The sequence below is a fragment of the Bufo gargarizans genome, chromosome 6, assembly GCF_014858855.1.
Source record: "Bufo gargarizans isolate SCDJY-AF-19 chromosome 6, ASM1485885v1, whole genome shotgun sequence".
In the NCBI taxonomy this organism is placed as follows: Eukaryota; Metazoa; Chordata; class Amphibia; order Anura; family Bufonidae; genus Bufo; species Bufo gargarizans.
Window position 1 is genome coordinate 136,159,782 of NC_058085.1, and position 15,518 is coordinate 136,175,299.

General features: G+C 45.6%; 1 protein-coding gene across 1 annotated transcript in view; it reads left to right on the top strand.

The window, feature by feature from the left end:
- The first annotated feature begins 13,618 nt into the window (after positions 1-13,618).
- The window catches only part of MEIOC (meiosis specific with coiled-coil domain), a 38,070-nt gene continuing 36,170 nt past the window's right edge, over positions 13,619-15,518 (top strand). Inside the window, exon 1 of the mRNA XM_044299543.1 lies at positions 13,619-13,659. Coding sequence (XP_044155478.1) covers positions 13,619-13,659 — 41 coding nt within the window. The remainder of the gene's footprint in view (positions 13,660-15,518) is intronic.

Sequence of the window (15,518 nt, forward strand, 5' to 3'; positions counted from 1 at the left end):
ATGATCCGGACATCTGTATTTGCTGTGCGAGATGCAGGGGCAGGCCGTGGACGGACACAGACACATTTAGAAGTGGCGCACCGGTATTGGCAGTGGTATCGGGGCCATTTGCACGAGTACATGTATCGGTATCTGGACATCCCTAAAAGATACGTTTGCCGAGGCATATGAGCTGAGGAGGTGGCGGTGTTCATATGCTTTTGCAAACACTTTGTATATACAGTACAGACCAAAAGTTTGGACTCACCTTCTCATTCAAAGAGTTTTCTTTATTTTCATGACTATGAAAATTGTAGATTTTCACTGAAGGCATCAAAACTATGAATTAACACATGTGGAATTATATACATAACAAAAAAGTGTGAAACAACTGAAAATATGTCATATTCTAGGTTCTTCAAAGTAGCCACCTTTTGCTTTGATTACTGCTTTGCACACTCTTGGCATTCTGTTAATGAGCTTCAAGAGGTAGTCACCTGAAATGGTTTTCACTTCACAGGTGTGCCCTGTCAGGTTTAATAAGTGGGATTTCTTGCCTTATAAATGGGGTTGGGACCATCAGTTGCGTTGTGGAGAAGTCAGGTTGATACACAGCTGATAGTCCTACTGAATAGACTGTTAGAATTTGTATTATGGCAAGAAAAAAGCAGCTAAGTAAAGAAAAACGAGTGGCCATCATTACTTTAAGAAATTAAGGTCAGTCAGTCCGAAAAATTGGGAAAACTTTGAAAGTGTCCCCAAGTGCAGTCACATAAACCATCAAGCACTACAAAGAAACTGGCTCATATGCGGACCGCCCCAGGATAGGAAACCACTGCTAAGGACAGGCAACAAGCAGAAGAGACTTGTTTGGGCTAAAGAACACAAGGAATGGACATTAGAGCAGTGGAAATCTGTGCTCTGGTCTGATGAGTCCAAATTTCAGATCTTTAGTTCCAACCACCGTGTCTTTGTGCAACACAGAAAAGGTGAATGGATGGACTCTACATGCCTGGTTCTCACTGTGAAGCATGGAGGAGGAGTTGTGATGGTGTAGGGGTGCTTTGCTGGTGACACTGTTGGGGATTTATTCAAAATTGAAGGCATACTGAACCAGCATGGCTACCACAGCATCTTGCAGCGGCATGCTATTCCATCCGGTTTGCGTTTAGATGGACCATTATTTATTTTTCAACAGGACAATGACCCCAAACGCACCTCCAGGCTGTGTAAGGGCTATTTGACCATGAAGGAGAGTGATGGGGTGCTGCGCCAGATGACCTGGCCTCCACAGTCACCGTATCTGAACCCAATCGAGATGGTTTGGGGTGAGCTGGACCGCAGAGTGAAGGCAAAAGGGCCAACAAGTGCTAAGCATCTCTGGGAACTCCTTCAAGACTGTTGGAAGACCATTTCAGGTGACTACCTCTTAAAGCTCATCAAGAGAATGCCAAGAGTGTGCAAAGCAGTAATCAAAGCAAAAGGTGGCTACTTTGAAGAACCTAGAATATGACATATTTTCAGTTGTTTCAAACTTTTTTGTTATGTATATACAGGGAGTGCAGAATTATTAGGCAAATAAGTATTTTGACCACATCATCCTCTTTATGCATGTTGTCTTACTCCAAGCTGTATAGGCTCGAAAGCCTACTACCAATTAAGCATATTAGGTGATGTGCATCTCTGTAATGAGAAGGGGTGTGGTCTAATGACATCAACACCACTTCCTTTCCTTTGGCAAAATGGGTCTAAAGAAGGACTTGACAGGCTCAGAAAAGTCAAAAATAGTGAGATATCTTGCAGAGGGATGCAGCACTCTTAAAATTGCAAAGCTTCTGAAGCGTGATCATCGAACAATCAAGCGTTTCATTCAAAATAGTCAACAGGGTCGCAAGAAGCGTGTGGAAAAACCAAGGTGCAAAATAACTGCCCATGAAGTGAGAAAAGTCAAGCGTGCAGCTGCCAAGATGCCACTTGCCACCAGTTTGGCCATATTTCAGAGCTGCAACATCACTGGAGTGCCCAAAAGCACAAGGTGTGCAATACTCAGAGACATGGCCAAGGTAAGAAAGGCTGAAAGACGACCACCACTGAACAAGTGACACAAGCTGAAACGTCAAGACTGGGCCAAGAAATATCTCAAGACTGATTTTTCTAAGGTTTTATGGACTGATGAAATGAGAGTGAGTCTTGATGGGCCAGATGGATGGGCCCCTGGCTGGATTGGTAAAGGGCAGAGAGCTCCAGTCCGACTCAGACGCCAGCAAGGTGGAGGTGGAGTACTGGTTTGGGCTGGTATCATCAAAGATGAGCTTGTGGGGCCTTTTCGGGTTGAGGATGGAGTCGAAGCTCAACTCCCAGTCCTACTGCCAGTTTCTGGAAGACACCTTCTTCAAGCAGTGGTACAGGAAGAAGTCTGCATCCTTCAAGAAAACATGATTTTCATGCAGGACAATGCTCCATCACACGCGTCCAAGTACTCCACAGCGTGGCTGGCAAGAAAGGGTATAAAAGAAGAAAATCTAATGACATGGCCTCCTTGTTCACCTGATCTGAACCCCATTGAGAACCTGTGGTCCATCATCAAATGTGAGATTTACAAGGAGGGAAAACAGTACACCTCTCTGAACAGTGTCTGGGAGGCTGTGGTTGCTGCTGCACGCAATGTTGATGGTGAACAGATCAAAACACTGACAGAATCCATGGATGGCAGGCTTTTGAGTGTCCTTGCAAAGAAAGGTGGCTATATTGGTCACTGATTTGTTTTTGAATGTCAGAAATGTATATTTGTGAATGTTGAGATGTTATATTGGTTTCACTGGTAAAAATAAATAATTGAAATGGGTTTATATTTGTTTTTTGTTAAGTTGCCTAATAATTATGCATAGTGATAGTCACCTGCACACACAGATATCCCCCTAAAATAGCTAAAACTAAAAACTACTTCCAAAAATATTCAGCTTTGATATTAATGAGTTTTTTGGGTTAATTTAGAACATGGTTGTTGTTCAATAATAAAATTAATCCTCAAAAATACAACTTGCCTAATAATTCTGCACTCCCTGTAATTCCACATGTGTTAATTCATAGTTTTGATGCCTTCAGTGTGAATCTACAATTTTCATAGTCATGAAAATAAAGTAAACTCTTTGAATGAGGTGTGTCCAAACCTTTGGTCTGTACTGTATAAAAAAAAATAAAAAAAAAATCCTGGCATTGATTTATTCATCCACATCGATTGATGTGAATGGAGCAATCGGGTTTGCCAGGGCATACGAGCTAAGTGGGTATGGATGTTGGGCGGAGCCTGGCAGACGCCTTTCCCCTCCTTTTTTTTTCGGGCAGAGATTTTTTCATCCACATTGATCGATGCGAATGAAGAAATCTGTGCCGTTCATTTTTTCTTTCAGCCCAGAGGCTGAACGAAAAAAAAAAAAAAATCTCATTACTTGTATGCTCAATATAAGGAAAATAGCAGAAACTCCTAATGCTGGCCTTACATGTAATGATTGCGGAGACCCTCAAATGCCAGGGCAGTACAAACACCCCACAAATGACCCCATTTCGGAAAGAAGACACCCCAAGGTATTCACTGAGGGGCATATTGAAAAAGATTGAAATTTTTCTCCCAAGTTAGCGGAATGGGAGACTTTGTGAGAAAAAAAATAAAATTAATTTCCGCTAACTTGTGCCAAAAAATTCTATGAACTCGCCATGCCCCTCATTGAATACCTTAGGGTGTCTTCTTTCCAAAATGGGGTCACATGTGGGGTATTTATACTGCCCTGGCATTTAAGGGGCCCTAAAGCGTGAGAAGAAGTCTGGGATCCAAATGTCTAAAAATGCCCTCCTAAAAGGAATGTGGGCCCCTTTGCGCACCTAGGCTGCAAAAAAGTGTCACACATCTGGTATCGCCGTACTCGGGAGAAGTTGGGGAATGTGTTTTGGGGTGTAATTTTACATATACCCATGCTGGGTGAGATAAATATCTTGGTCAAATGCCAACTTTGTATAAAAAAAATGGGAAAAGTTGTCTTTTGCCGAGATATTTCTCTCACCCAGCATGGGTATATGTAAAAAGACACCCCAAAACACATTGCCCTACTTCTTCTGAGTACGGCAATACCAGATGTGTGACACTTTTTTGCAGCCAAGGTGGGCAAATGGGCCCACATTCCAAAGAGCACCTTTCGGATTTCACAGGCCATTTTTTACAGATTTTGATTTCAAACTACTTCGCACGCATTAGGGCCCCTAAAATGCCAGGGCAGTATAAATACCCTACAAGTGACCCCATTTTGGAAAGAAGACACCCAAGGTATTCCGTGAGGGGCATGGCGAGTTCCTAGAATTTTTTATTTTTTGTCACAAGTTAGCGGAAAATGATGATTTATTTTTTTTTTTCTTACAAAGTCTCATATTCCACTAACTTGTGACAAAAAATAAAAACTTCCATGAACTCACTATGCCCATCATGAAATACCTTGGGGTGTCTTCTTTCCAAAATGGGGTCACTTGTGGGGTAGTTTATAGTGCCCTGGCATTTTAGGGGCCCAAATGCGTGCAAAGTAGTTTATAATCAAAATCTGTAAAAAATGGCCTGTGAAATCCGAAAGGTGCTCTTTGGAATGTGGCCCCATTTGCCCACCTTGGCTGCAAAAAAGTGTCACACATCTGGTATTGCCGTACTCAGAAGAAGTAGAGCAATGTGTTTTGGGGTGTCTTTTTACATATACCCATGCTGGGTGAGAGAAATATCTCGGCAAAAGACAACTTTTCCCTTTTTTTTAAATACAAAGTTGGCATTTGACCAAGATATTTATCTCACCCAGCATGGGTATATGTAAAATGACACCCCAAAACACATTCCCCAACTCCTCCTGAGTACGGAGATATCACATGTGTGACACTTTTTTGCAGCCTAGATGCGCAAAGGGGCCCACATTCCAAAGAGCACCTTTCGGATTTCACAGGCCATTTTTTACAGATTATGATTTCAAACTACTTTGCACGCATTTGGGCCCCTAAATTGCCAGGGCAGTATAACTACCCCACAAGTGACCCCATTTTGGAAAGAAGACACCCCAAGGTATTTCATGATGGGCATAGTGAGTCCATGGAAGTTTTTATTTTTTGTCACAAGTTAGTGGAATATGAGACTTTGTAAGAAAAAAAAAATCATAATTTTCTGCTAACTTGTGACAAAAAATAAAAAGTTCTATGAACTCACTATGCCCATCAGCGAATACCTTAGGGTGTCTACTTTCCGAAATGGGTTCATTTGTGGGGTTTTTCTACTTTCTGGGCATTGTAGAACCTCAGGAAACATGACAGGTGCTCAAAGTCAGAGTTGCTTCAAAAAGCGGAAATTCTAATTTTTGTACCATAGTTTGTAAACGCTATAACTTTTACCCAAACCATTTTTTTTTTTTTTACTCAAACTATTTTTTTTTTATCAAAGATGTAGAACAATAAATGTAGAGAAAAATTTATATATAGATGTCGTTTTTTTTTTGTGAAAAATCTTACAACTGAAAGTGAAAAATGTCATTTCTTTGCAAAAATGTCGTTAAATTTCGATTAATAACAAAAAAAGTAAAAATGTCAGCAGCAATGAAATACCACCAAATGAAAGCTCTATTAGTGAGAAGAAAAGGAGGTAAAATTCATTTGGGTGGTAAGTTGCATGACCGAGCAATAAACGGTGAAAGCAGTGTAGTGCAGAATTGTAAAAAGTGGTCTGGTCATTAAGGGTGTTTCAGCTAGGGGGGCTGAGGTGGTTAAAATCACTGAAAAAATTCAGTACACGCGCTAACCTAAATAAAGGATTTGAAACTCCAAGGCCTCATTCAATCCATAAGGAGTCACAGTATTTAGCAAAACCATCCATTTTGTTTCTTTTTGGAGGAGACACCGTTTGATGTTGCCCCTCCCCTGATTCCCAATCGTACCCGGTCTATCCGTTTAAAAGAGATACTCCTAGGATTGCAGTTATTGGCTTCCCTAAAGTGTTTGGCCACTGGTTTTAGTTTTCTGAGTTTATCAAGTTCAACCATCTCGGCAGCCGCCTTGATGTCCCGAATATGCTCTAAAACTCTCGTCTTGAGTGCCCTTGTAGTCATCCCGATGTAAATCAGGCCACAGGGGGCACTCAGCATGATAGACCACTGCCTTTGTTTTGCAAGAGATATGGTGTACAATTTTGTACTCCTCCCTACCTGTATTGGTAAATTTGTCTGTTCTTATCATGTATTTACATGCAGTGCAGTCCCCACATGGAAAAAATCCCCACTGTGGACCTTTGTCCCCAAATATTCCACCTTTATTGGGGGCTACATGGTGGCTCCTAGTCACAATATCTCTCAGATTTTGTGCTCTTCTCCAAGTGACCAGTGGTCTTAGAGATAACCTTCTTGAGATCCCTGTCTGTTCGAAGAACTTGCCAATGCCTCTGGAGACTATCCTGTAATTGTCTCCATTGGGCATTGAAGTTTGTAATGAATCTAGGGAAGCCATAGTTACTCTCTTTCTTGCGGGGAGGAGGATTTAATAGATTGGCCCTAGGGGAATTTTTTTGCCCTAATATCGCCTTTCTTGATCACTTTCCTACTATAACCCCTCTCCCAGAATCTCCTAGATAGATCTTCTGCCTCTCGTTCAAAGCTAGCTTCACTAGAGCATATCTGTCTGGCCCTACAAAATTGGCCAATAGGTATCGCCCTAGAGACCTGTGGATGATGTGAGGACGAGGAGAATAGTAAGGAATTAGTGGTTGTGGGCTTCCTGTGTATATCAAAGCCCAAAAGGCCATCTTTCTCCACAGTGATAGCTAGGTCCAGAAACTCGACACATTCTCTACTATAGGTCCATGTTAATTTGATGTTTTGATCATTTGAGTTTAGATCCTGCAGAAACTTCTCCAGGTGCGATGTCGAGCCCTGCCAGATGAACAACACGTCCTCTATATATCTCGACCACGAGACCACGGCGTCATGACCCTCCACATTCATAACAATCTCCCTTTCCCACAGCCCCAGGAACAAATTGGCATACGAGGGCGCACAAGTCGCCCCCATCGCCGTTCCCCGGAGCTGTAGGAAATAGCGGTCCTTGAATGTGAATGCATTGTGTTTCAATGCAAATTCTAGCAGTGTCATGACCAAATCGACCAAGTCACTATCCAGATTAATTGTATTCAAGAAGAATCGCGACGCCCCTGGTCGTGACAGATAAACGTGTACAGGGACTCGACGTCGCACATGACCAGAAGCATCTCACTGTCCAAATGCATCTCACCAAGTCTCTTAAGGACATCGGTGGTGTCGCGTACAAAGGAGGGCAGGGTCTCTACACATTTTTGCAGATAAAAATCTACAAAACGACAGATGGTCTCACACAGACCCCCAATCCCAGATACTATGGGTCTCCCTGGTGGTATTTTAGCATTTTTATGTATTTTGGGTAGTAAATAAAATGTGGGAAGTACCGGGAACTCAGTAACCAGGCCCTCCCACATCTTACTACCAATAATACCGCTCTCATATGCATTATTAAGGATCCCATCCAGTTCGCTTTTATATTGCATCATGGGATTGGAGTCCAGTTTCCAGTAACAGGACACATCTCCAGTTGGCGGAACGCCTCCTTCTCATACATGCGCAGCGGCCAGATCACAACATTGCCCCCCTTATCTGCAGGTTTGATAACATTCTTCATGTTCTTGAGTTCTTTTAGTGCAAGCCGTAGTTCTTTACTTAGATTGTCATTGGATCTAGCGTCACATAATTTTTCCAGATCTTGTTTGACTAATTTTACAAAAGTATCAACTGCTGGACAAGGTGTAGTGGGGGGCCAATGTTGTGACCGGCGGTACAAATGTATGGGAAATCTGGACTCATCTGGTTCTTGTTCATCTAACAGTGATTGGAGGTCATTCAGGGTCTGTATCTCCAAAGGAGAGATATCAGAATTATCTCCACCTCTGCTAAAATATTTTTTAAAACATAATTTTCTTGCGAAGAGTTTCAAGTCCTTCACCGACAGGAAAAAATTGCCCATCTGTGAAAAAGTCAAACCCCTCCACAAGACTGATAATTGGGGCTGTGTAAGAGTAATATCTGACAGGTTACTTACCTTTTAATATTTCTTTACTCGTTTCCCCACGGAATAGTTCTGCCTTGTCTTTCGCTTTGTGGATGGGGTTCTTAGGCGGGAGGTCCAGTTTTCCTCGCTGCCCCCCTCGCTGGATCCCCTGTGCTCGTCTAAAAAAGACTACACATCCTTGGCTATTAGTGGAAGACGTAGACAGAGAGAAGTGTACGGCTTCTTGTCATATGCCAACGATAGACCGTATTATTCTGAAAATCTACCAAGTCTCTCTGGAATTTTTTCACCTTAAGACCCTGAATTTCTTTTTCCCATCTCACAAGATCTTCCTCCAATTCACTGTCAAATGACTTACAGGCCTCAACTGGTACAGCCCGTTGAATCTGTTCCCATATGTTGTCAATTTCCTTCTCTACTGCTTCCAATGACTTTCGGTCTGCCCCAATCAGGAGCTCAATTAAAGTACGAGAGCACCGGGTGAGGGTGTCCTCTTACTTTCCTACAAACTATGGATCAGCCACCTCAAATGCAGGGAATAACTGCAATCTTAGACCACATGGGATAATTTCTTTCTGGAGGTATTGCTCAAGTGAGGCCTTATTCCACCAGATTTTGATGCGTTTTTTCAAGAGATCTTTTATCTTGAGTTTCAAATCCTTTATATTACTGGACTCTCCAGCTGCCGCTGTTCTCCAAGAATTGACCCAAGTTGTGTCGCCCAGGTCTTATCACGTTTTCTGAAACCCATGTACTTAGAGGCACTATCTGCAAAAACAGACAATATATTAACCTAGAACCAAACAAGAAAAAGGCCTCACTTATAATACCATAGTTAAGGGCAAACAAGAAAAACAACTATAAGAACCTAAAGTGTTGTCCAACAAACAACAAATGGATGCCCAATGTATTAAAAATATATATTTTTTATTTCATAATAATAGACAATACATGATTCTTGAAATATTAGGGATGACAAAAAGGAAGTTTGAAGAGTCAGCAGAAAATCCCCGGATGCTGCAGTCCCCTGGCCGGTGTCTCTGTAGCCCACCAAAAGATGGAGCACATGTCAGGTGTGTATAGAATATGCAATATGGTGATTCACAGAAAAAAAGAGGGTTATATCATACACAAACCCCTGAAAAATAATTCTAACTGTGATCATCACCTATGTGCATATCCACAACATGAGACTCAAGCGCTGGGTCTAAATATACAAATAAGAGTATAGGCAAAATATAATGCCCCTATGGGATACAAGACAAGTAGGTAAATGAGACCCCATACACCAGACCCTCATGAGAGCTGTAAGCAAAAACTCATCCGTGGATATCTTGATGGAAAGTCACAACATACCATGAGACATGATGGAGGGCAGAGACAGCAGGCACGAGACAGGCAAAGGATCCTTACGCGCGGTGGGTTACAGAGACACCGGCCGGGGGACTGCGGCATCCGGGGTTTTTCTGCTGACTTTTCAAACTTCTTTTTTGTCATCCCTAATATTTCAAAAATAATGTATTGTCTATTATTATGAAATAAAAAATATATATTTTCTATTCAAACCTGTTCGTGGTCCCAAAGAAGGAGGGGTCGGTGCGTCCGATCCTGGATCTGAAGCTGCTCAACAAGTTTCTGCGAGTGGGGAGGTTTCGAATGGAGTCTTCCGCTCCGTTATTGTTTCTCTTCTTCCAGGGGTGTTCCTCACGTCCGTAGACATTCAGGACGCCTATCTGCATGTCCCTATCGCAGAATCTCACCAATGATTCCTGCGCTTCGCCATTGGTGGTCGGCACTATCAGTTTGTCGCCCTTCCTTTCGGGTTACCGAACGCCCCTCGGGTCTTTACCAAGATCCTAGCGCTGCTCATGGCGCTTCTTCGCACCAGGGGCATTCCTTTGCTGCACTACCTGGACGACATCCTGATACCTCGGGACATCCTTCCTGGGAATGGTTTTGGATACCTCGGCCGCCAAAAGTGTTTCTTCCGGACTCCAAGTCCTCCCAGATCCAGGGGGCAGTGTCGCACCTCCTGCGCTCACCGTGTCTCTCCATCCGGGAGTGCATGCGGGTCCTGGGTCTTATGGTAGCCTCTTTCGAGGCCGTAGCATATGCCCAGTTTCACACTCGTTCGCTGCAACAGGAGATCCTTTCCCTATGGGACAAGACCTCTCGTGGTCTGGACGCTCGCATCCGCCTCTCTCAGCGGGTTCGGACAGCTCTTCCTTGGTGGCTGTCCCCTATGAACCTGACGTCGGGAAGATCTTTCTCCTGGACATATCTGTATACAGATTATTTCTGGTTGGCACATTTAGGGATACTATGCTGGTGGACATTGTGGCTAGCAGTGTTATCAGTGTGTTGGGTGCCTCAGCAGAACCTTGCTTTGGAGAAGAAGAGGGTAATTCTTGTATTTAATTCTAAATAAAAATTAAGTCAGAGCTAAATTGTGTTTTATGGAGGAGGCTCCGCTCCCCGACACCTACCACAATTTACACCCCTTGGAGCGGACTTTGGAAGGGGTTAACTGCAGCGCGATCGGCCGTGCACCGCATCGGTGCTCCGGCCCGCGCTTTTTCTCTGCCCTACCCGAGTATCAACTTCGGTGAACGCCCCCAGTCGGTGCAACATTCGGCTGAGGAGGGGGCACTCTCTTGGAATGCCGCAGCTTTCGTCCCCGTGCGCGGGGGCACTCTGGCGCAAAATTCTTACCGCTCTTCTCCCCATCCCCCAGACACCTGCTGAGTGCCGTCACTGGTCCTCGTGACTGCCTTAAAGGGAACCTGTCACCGGGATTTTGTGTATAGAGCTGAGGACATAGGTTGCTAGATGGCCACTAGCACATCCGCAATACCCAGTCCCCATAGCGCTGTGTGATTTTATTGCTTAAAAAAAAACGATTTGATACATATGCAAATTAACCTGAGATGAGTCCTGTATGTGAGATGAGTCAGGGACAGGACTCATCTCAGGTTAATTTGCATATCTATCAAATCGTTTTTTTTTCCCACAATAAAAGCACACAGAGCTATGGGGATTGGGGATTGTGGATGTGCTAGTGTCCATCTAGCAACCCATGTCCTCAGCTCTATACACAAAATCCCGGTGACAGGTTCCCTTTAAGCCTTCCTGGCCACCACCATTCTTAGGCCGTCACCTGATGATCTGGGGCTCTTCCCCCCTAAGTACAGTGCATGAGTGGAGGATTTGAACCCCTTCCTGCCTGTTGTCATTGTGGCCGGTTTCCTAGTTAAAAAAAAAATAAAAAAAAATATATATATACTATAATAAAGAAAATGTGCGTCCATTCGGGTCCCCCTCCTCAGCCACAGGGCAACCCGGTCTGTGGTCCCACACTGGGCCCGTGTCCTATCTCGGGTAAGGGGGACCTCGCATAGTTCCCAATCCTCCCTCCGGGGCCGTTTGGTTGATGATTCTTCACATGCGCAGTCCAGTGACGGACCGCTGCAGGATCCCAATCCGTCTTTCGGGGCCGTTTGGTTGATGATTCTCCACATGCGCAGTCCAGTAACGGACCGCTGCAGGATCCTAATCCGTCCTCCGTGGCCGTTTGGGTGATGATTCTCCACCTGCGCAATCCAGTGAAAGACCACTGCAGGATCCCAATCCATCCTCCGGGGCCATTTGGTTGATAATTCTCCACCTGCTCAATACAGCGGAGAACCTCTGGAATTCCCAGACCACTGCAGAATCCCAATCCGCCCTCCAGGGCAGTTTTGGTTGATGTTTCTCCACCTGCGCATTCCAGTGACGGAACGCTGCAGGATCCCAATCCGTCCTCCGGGCCTTTTGATTGATGATTCTCCACTTGCGCAATCCAGTGACGGACCACTACAGGATCCCAATCCGTCCTCCCGGGCCATTTGGTTGATAATTCTCCACCTTCGTACATCACGTGGAGGACAGCTTAAGTATTCAAAAACCACCCCCTGGGTCGTTTGGTTGATAATTCTCCACCTGCGCAATTCAGTGAAGGATCTCCGCAGGATTCCTAATCCGTCCTCCGGGGCTGTTTGGTTGATGATTCTCCACCTGAGCCATACAGTGGAGAACCTCTGGATTCCCAATCCACCCTCCTGGGTCGTTTGGTTGATAACTCCCCACCTGCGCAATTCCAGTGGGAGACAACTGGAACTTCCCAATCCACCCTCTGGGGTCGTTTGGTTGATAATTCTCCGCCGGCGCAATTTTATACGGGACCCCTGTTCCCAATCCACCCTCCCGGGTCGTTTGGTTGATGATTCTCAGCCGGTGCAATTTTATACAGGACCTCTGTTCCCATTCCACCCCCTGGGTGGTTTGGTTGCTAAGCCCCCTCCTCCGCGTCTGCCAGGGGCGAGATTCTGAGGAGCAGACCTGCACACTAGCGGACCACAGCAGGTCATCTTCTCCTCGAACATCTCCGCACCCCCTCCCTTCCTCCCCAGGTCACGCTCAGGTGCACCCTCTCACAGGAGCGGGTCCGTCCGAGGGGGGGAAGGGGAAGAATCGCTGATTCAGACCCTGACATGAATCAGAAGCAATCTCCTAAGATTGCGTCTACGGTGGCCAGCAGCACTTGTCGTAGGCATCACCCCCTTCCTTAGGCAGAGTAATTGCACTACTTTGGGATACAGTACTGACCTTATACATTGTCCCCTGTCATGGGTGGACTAAGTACAATAACACTGATTTCAGTGCCGGACGTATACATTCCCCGTTCTGTAGGTGGTGGAAGTGCATCTCCACTGCGTTCAGTGCCTGCCGTATTCATTAGCTCCTTCCATAGGTGGCGCTATGACATTAGCACTGGTTACAAGGTGTGCTGTATGCATTACCCCCTTACTTAGGTGCTAATTGCACTCCCACAGGCTACAGGACTCACCATATGCACTAGTTCTCGCCGTTGGCATTAACCCTCCTTAGGTGGGGTATTTTCCCTACCACTGGCTTAAGTACTCCGTATGTATTCCACGTTCCATAGGTAGGGTAGTTGCACCACCATTGGATGCGGTCCGACTGTCGCGCTATCCTCCCATAGCCGGAGTGTTACACATCACTGTGCTTCCTGCCTGCCTTACTCCATTTCGCAAGTGATCCACTAGCGGGGGAATAACTGAATATCTTCAGATACGGCAATTCAAGAGTCGGTACTCGACGGTGCCTGGTACTTTTACCCTAGTGCTATATGAGTGCCGCCAATGGATACGGTGGCTATTCTCATTGTGTTCTTTTTGGTGCTGGTTTTGGCCATGATTATAACTCCTCTGTCTTCTCAGGGGGTTTACTAGCATCACTTGTGTCCTAGAGACTCCCATCTCCATGGGTCTTCATTGTTCCAGTCGGTCATGATATTGTCCGCATGAGTAGTAGTGCGTACTCCATTGCACATATATGGTGAGTACGTTCCAGCGAGTCAAGTGCTTCACTGACTGTATTCTCTATCCACCACTCCTCCTTCTCTGGGAAAGTGGTTATGCTGGCGCTCTGGTAGCAGCTACAGCATGTTTTCCTCCACAGGTGCAGCCTTTCGCTAATGCTCGAGTTTGTGGTCGCTGCAGTGGGACATCCCCTCAGGTAGGGGCCCTGCCAGCTTGGCAGTTGCTCGTGTTCAGCGCCGTTCAAGGTAGAGTTTTTAAGGTTGCTCTACTTAACCGCCTCCCGACCGCTGTACGCACGGATGCGTCCGGGAGGCGGTTGATTTATTCCTCCTGGACGCATCCATGCGTCATCTCGCAAGAGGCGAGATTTCCTGTGAACGCGCGCACACAGGCGTGCACGTTCACAGGAACGGAAGGTAAGCGAGTGGATCTCCAGCCTGCCAGCGGCGATCACCCATATAGACTTCCTGATCACCCCCCTGTCATTGATCACCCCCCTGTAAGGCTTCATTCAGACGTCTGTATGATTTTTACGGATCCACTGATACATGAATCGGATCCGCAAAACACATACGGACGTCTGAATGGAGCCTTACAGGGGGGTGATCACCCATATAGACTCCCTGATCACCCCCTTGTCATTGATCACCTGTCACGAGGGTGTCAAGAGCCACGTCTGACTCCGTTATACCCGGGGTCAGGAAGTCGCAGCGGGTGGCTGCGCGCTCTATGTCTAAAGATCACGTTGTTTCTTAGTGATTGTTTTCTGTGTTTGCCTTGCAATCCTTTTTGTCTCACTCAGGGATCCGTAGCTTCTCCTCTTCAGCTGTTTCTTGTCTGCCACTCCCAACCTCCTTATATTCTCCTCTCACACTTCTCTAGTTGCCAGTTATAGAGCTTCCTGCCTGGACTTCTATACTGACCCACTGGAGCTGTGAATCCTGGTTGTTGTTCCAGAGTGCTACCCTCCGGATCCCTGTTGGGCTTTTTGTTGTCTCCTGTTGTCGCCCACCTGGGATTATATGTTGAGTCTGTATTGTCTGTCCTCCCCTTGGTGTTTTTCTTTAGAGCTAGTGGTGCGGACTAGTGTTCCCACCGCCCTGTTCACTATCTAGGGCTCATCTTAGGGAAAGCCAGGGTTTTAGGCACGTGATCGGCGTACGGGTGAGGAACCCGTCTAGGGACGTCAGGGCAGCCAGGTGCCAGCCGCAAGGTGAGTCAGGGGTCACCACCTTCCCTCTCACTTGGGCAGGGCCTTCCTCTTTCCCTCCCTCTGTGTCACGTATGTGATAGTCACGCCGATCGTGATATCACCCCCCCTGTAAGGCTCCATTCAGACGTCCGTATGATTTTTACGGATCCACGGATACATGGATCGGATCCGCAAAACACATACGGACGTCTGAATGGAGCCTTACAGGGGGGTGATCACCCATATAGACTCCCTGATCACCCCCCTGTAAGGCTCCATTCAGACGTCTGTATGATTTTTACGGATCCGCGGATACATGGATCGGATCCGCAAAACACATACGGACGTCTGAATGGAGCCTTACAGGGGGGTGATCAATGACAAGGGGGTGATCACCCCATATAGACTCCCTGATCACCCCCCTGTCATTGATCACCCCCCTGTAAGGCTCCATTCAGACGTCCATATGATTTTTACGGATACATGGATCAAGGCTCCATTCAGACATTTTTTTTGCCCAAGTTTTTTTTTTTTTTTTTTTTCTTACAAAGTCTCATATTCCACTAACTTGTGTCAAAAAATAAAATCTTACATGAACTCACCATACCCCTCACGGAATCCAAATGCGTAAATTTTTTTTAGACATTTATATTTCTGACTTCTTCTCACGTTTTAGGGCCCCTAAAAAGCCAGGGCAGTATAAATACCCCACTTGTGACCCCATTTCGGAAAGAAGACTCCCCAAGGTATTCCGTGAGGGGCATATTGAGTCCATGAAAGATTAAAATTTTTGTCCCAAGTTAGCGGAAAGGGAGACTTTGTGAGAAAAAAAAAAAAACAATTTCCGCTAACTTGTGCCAAAA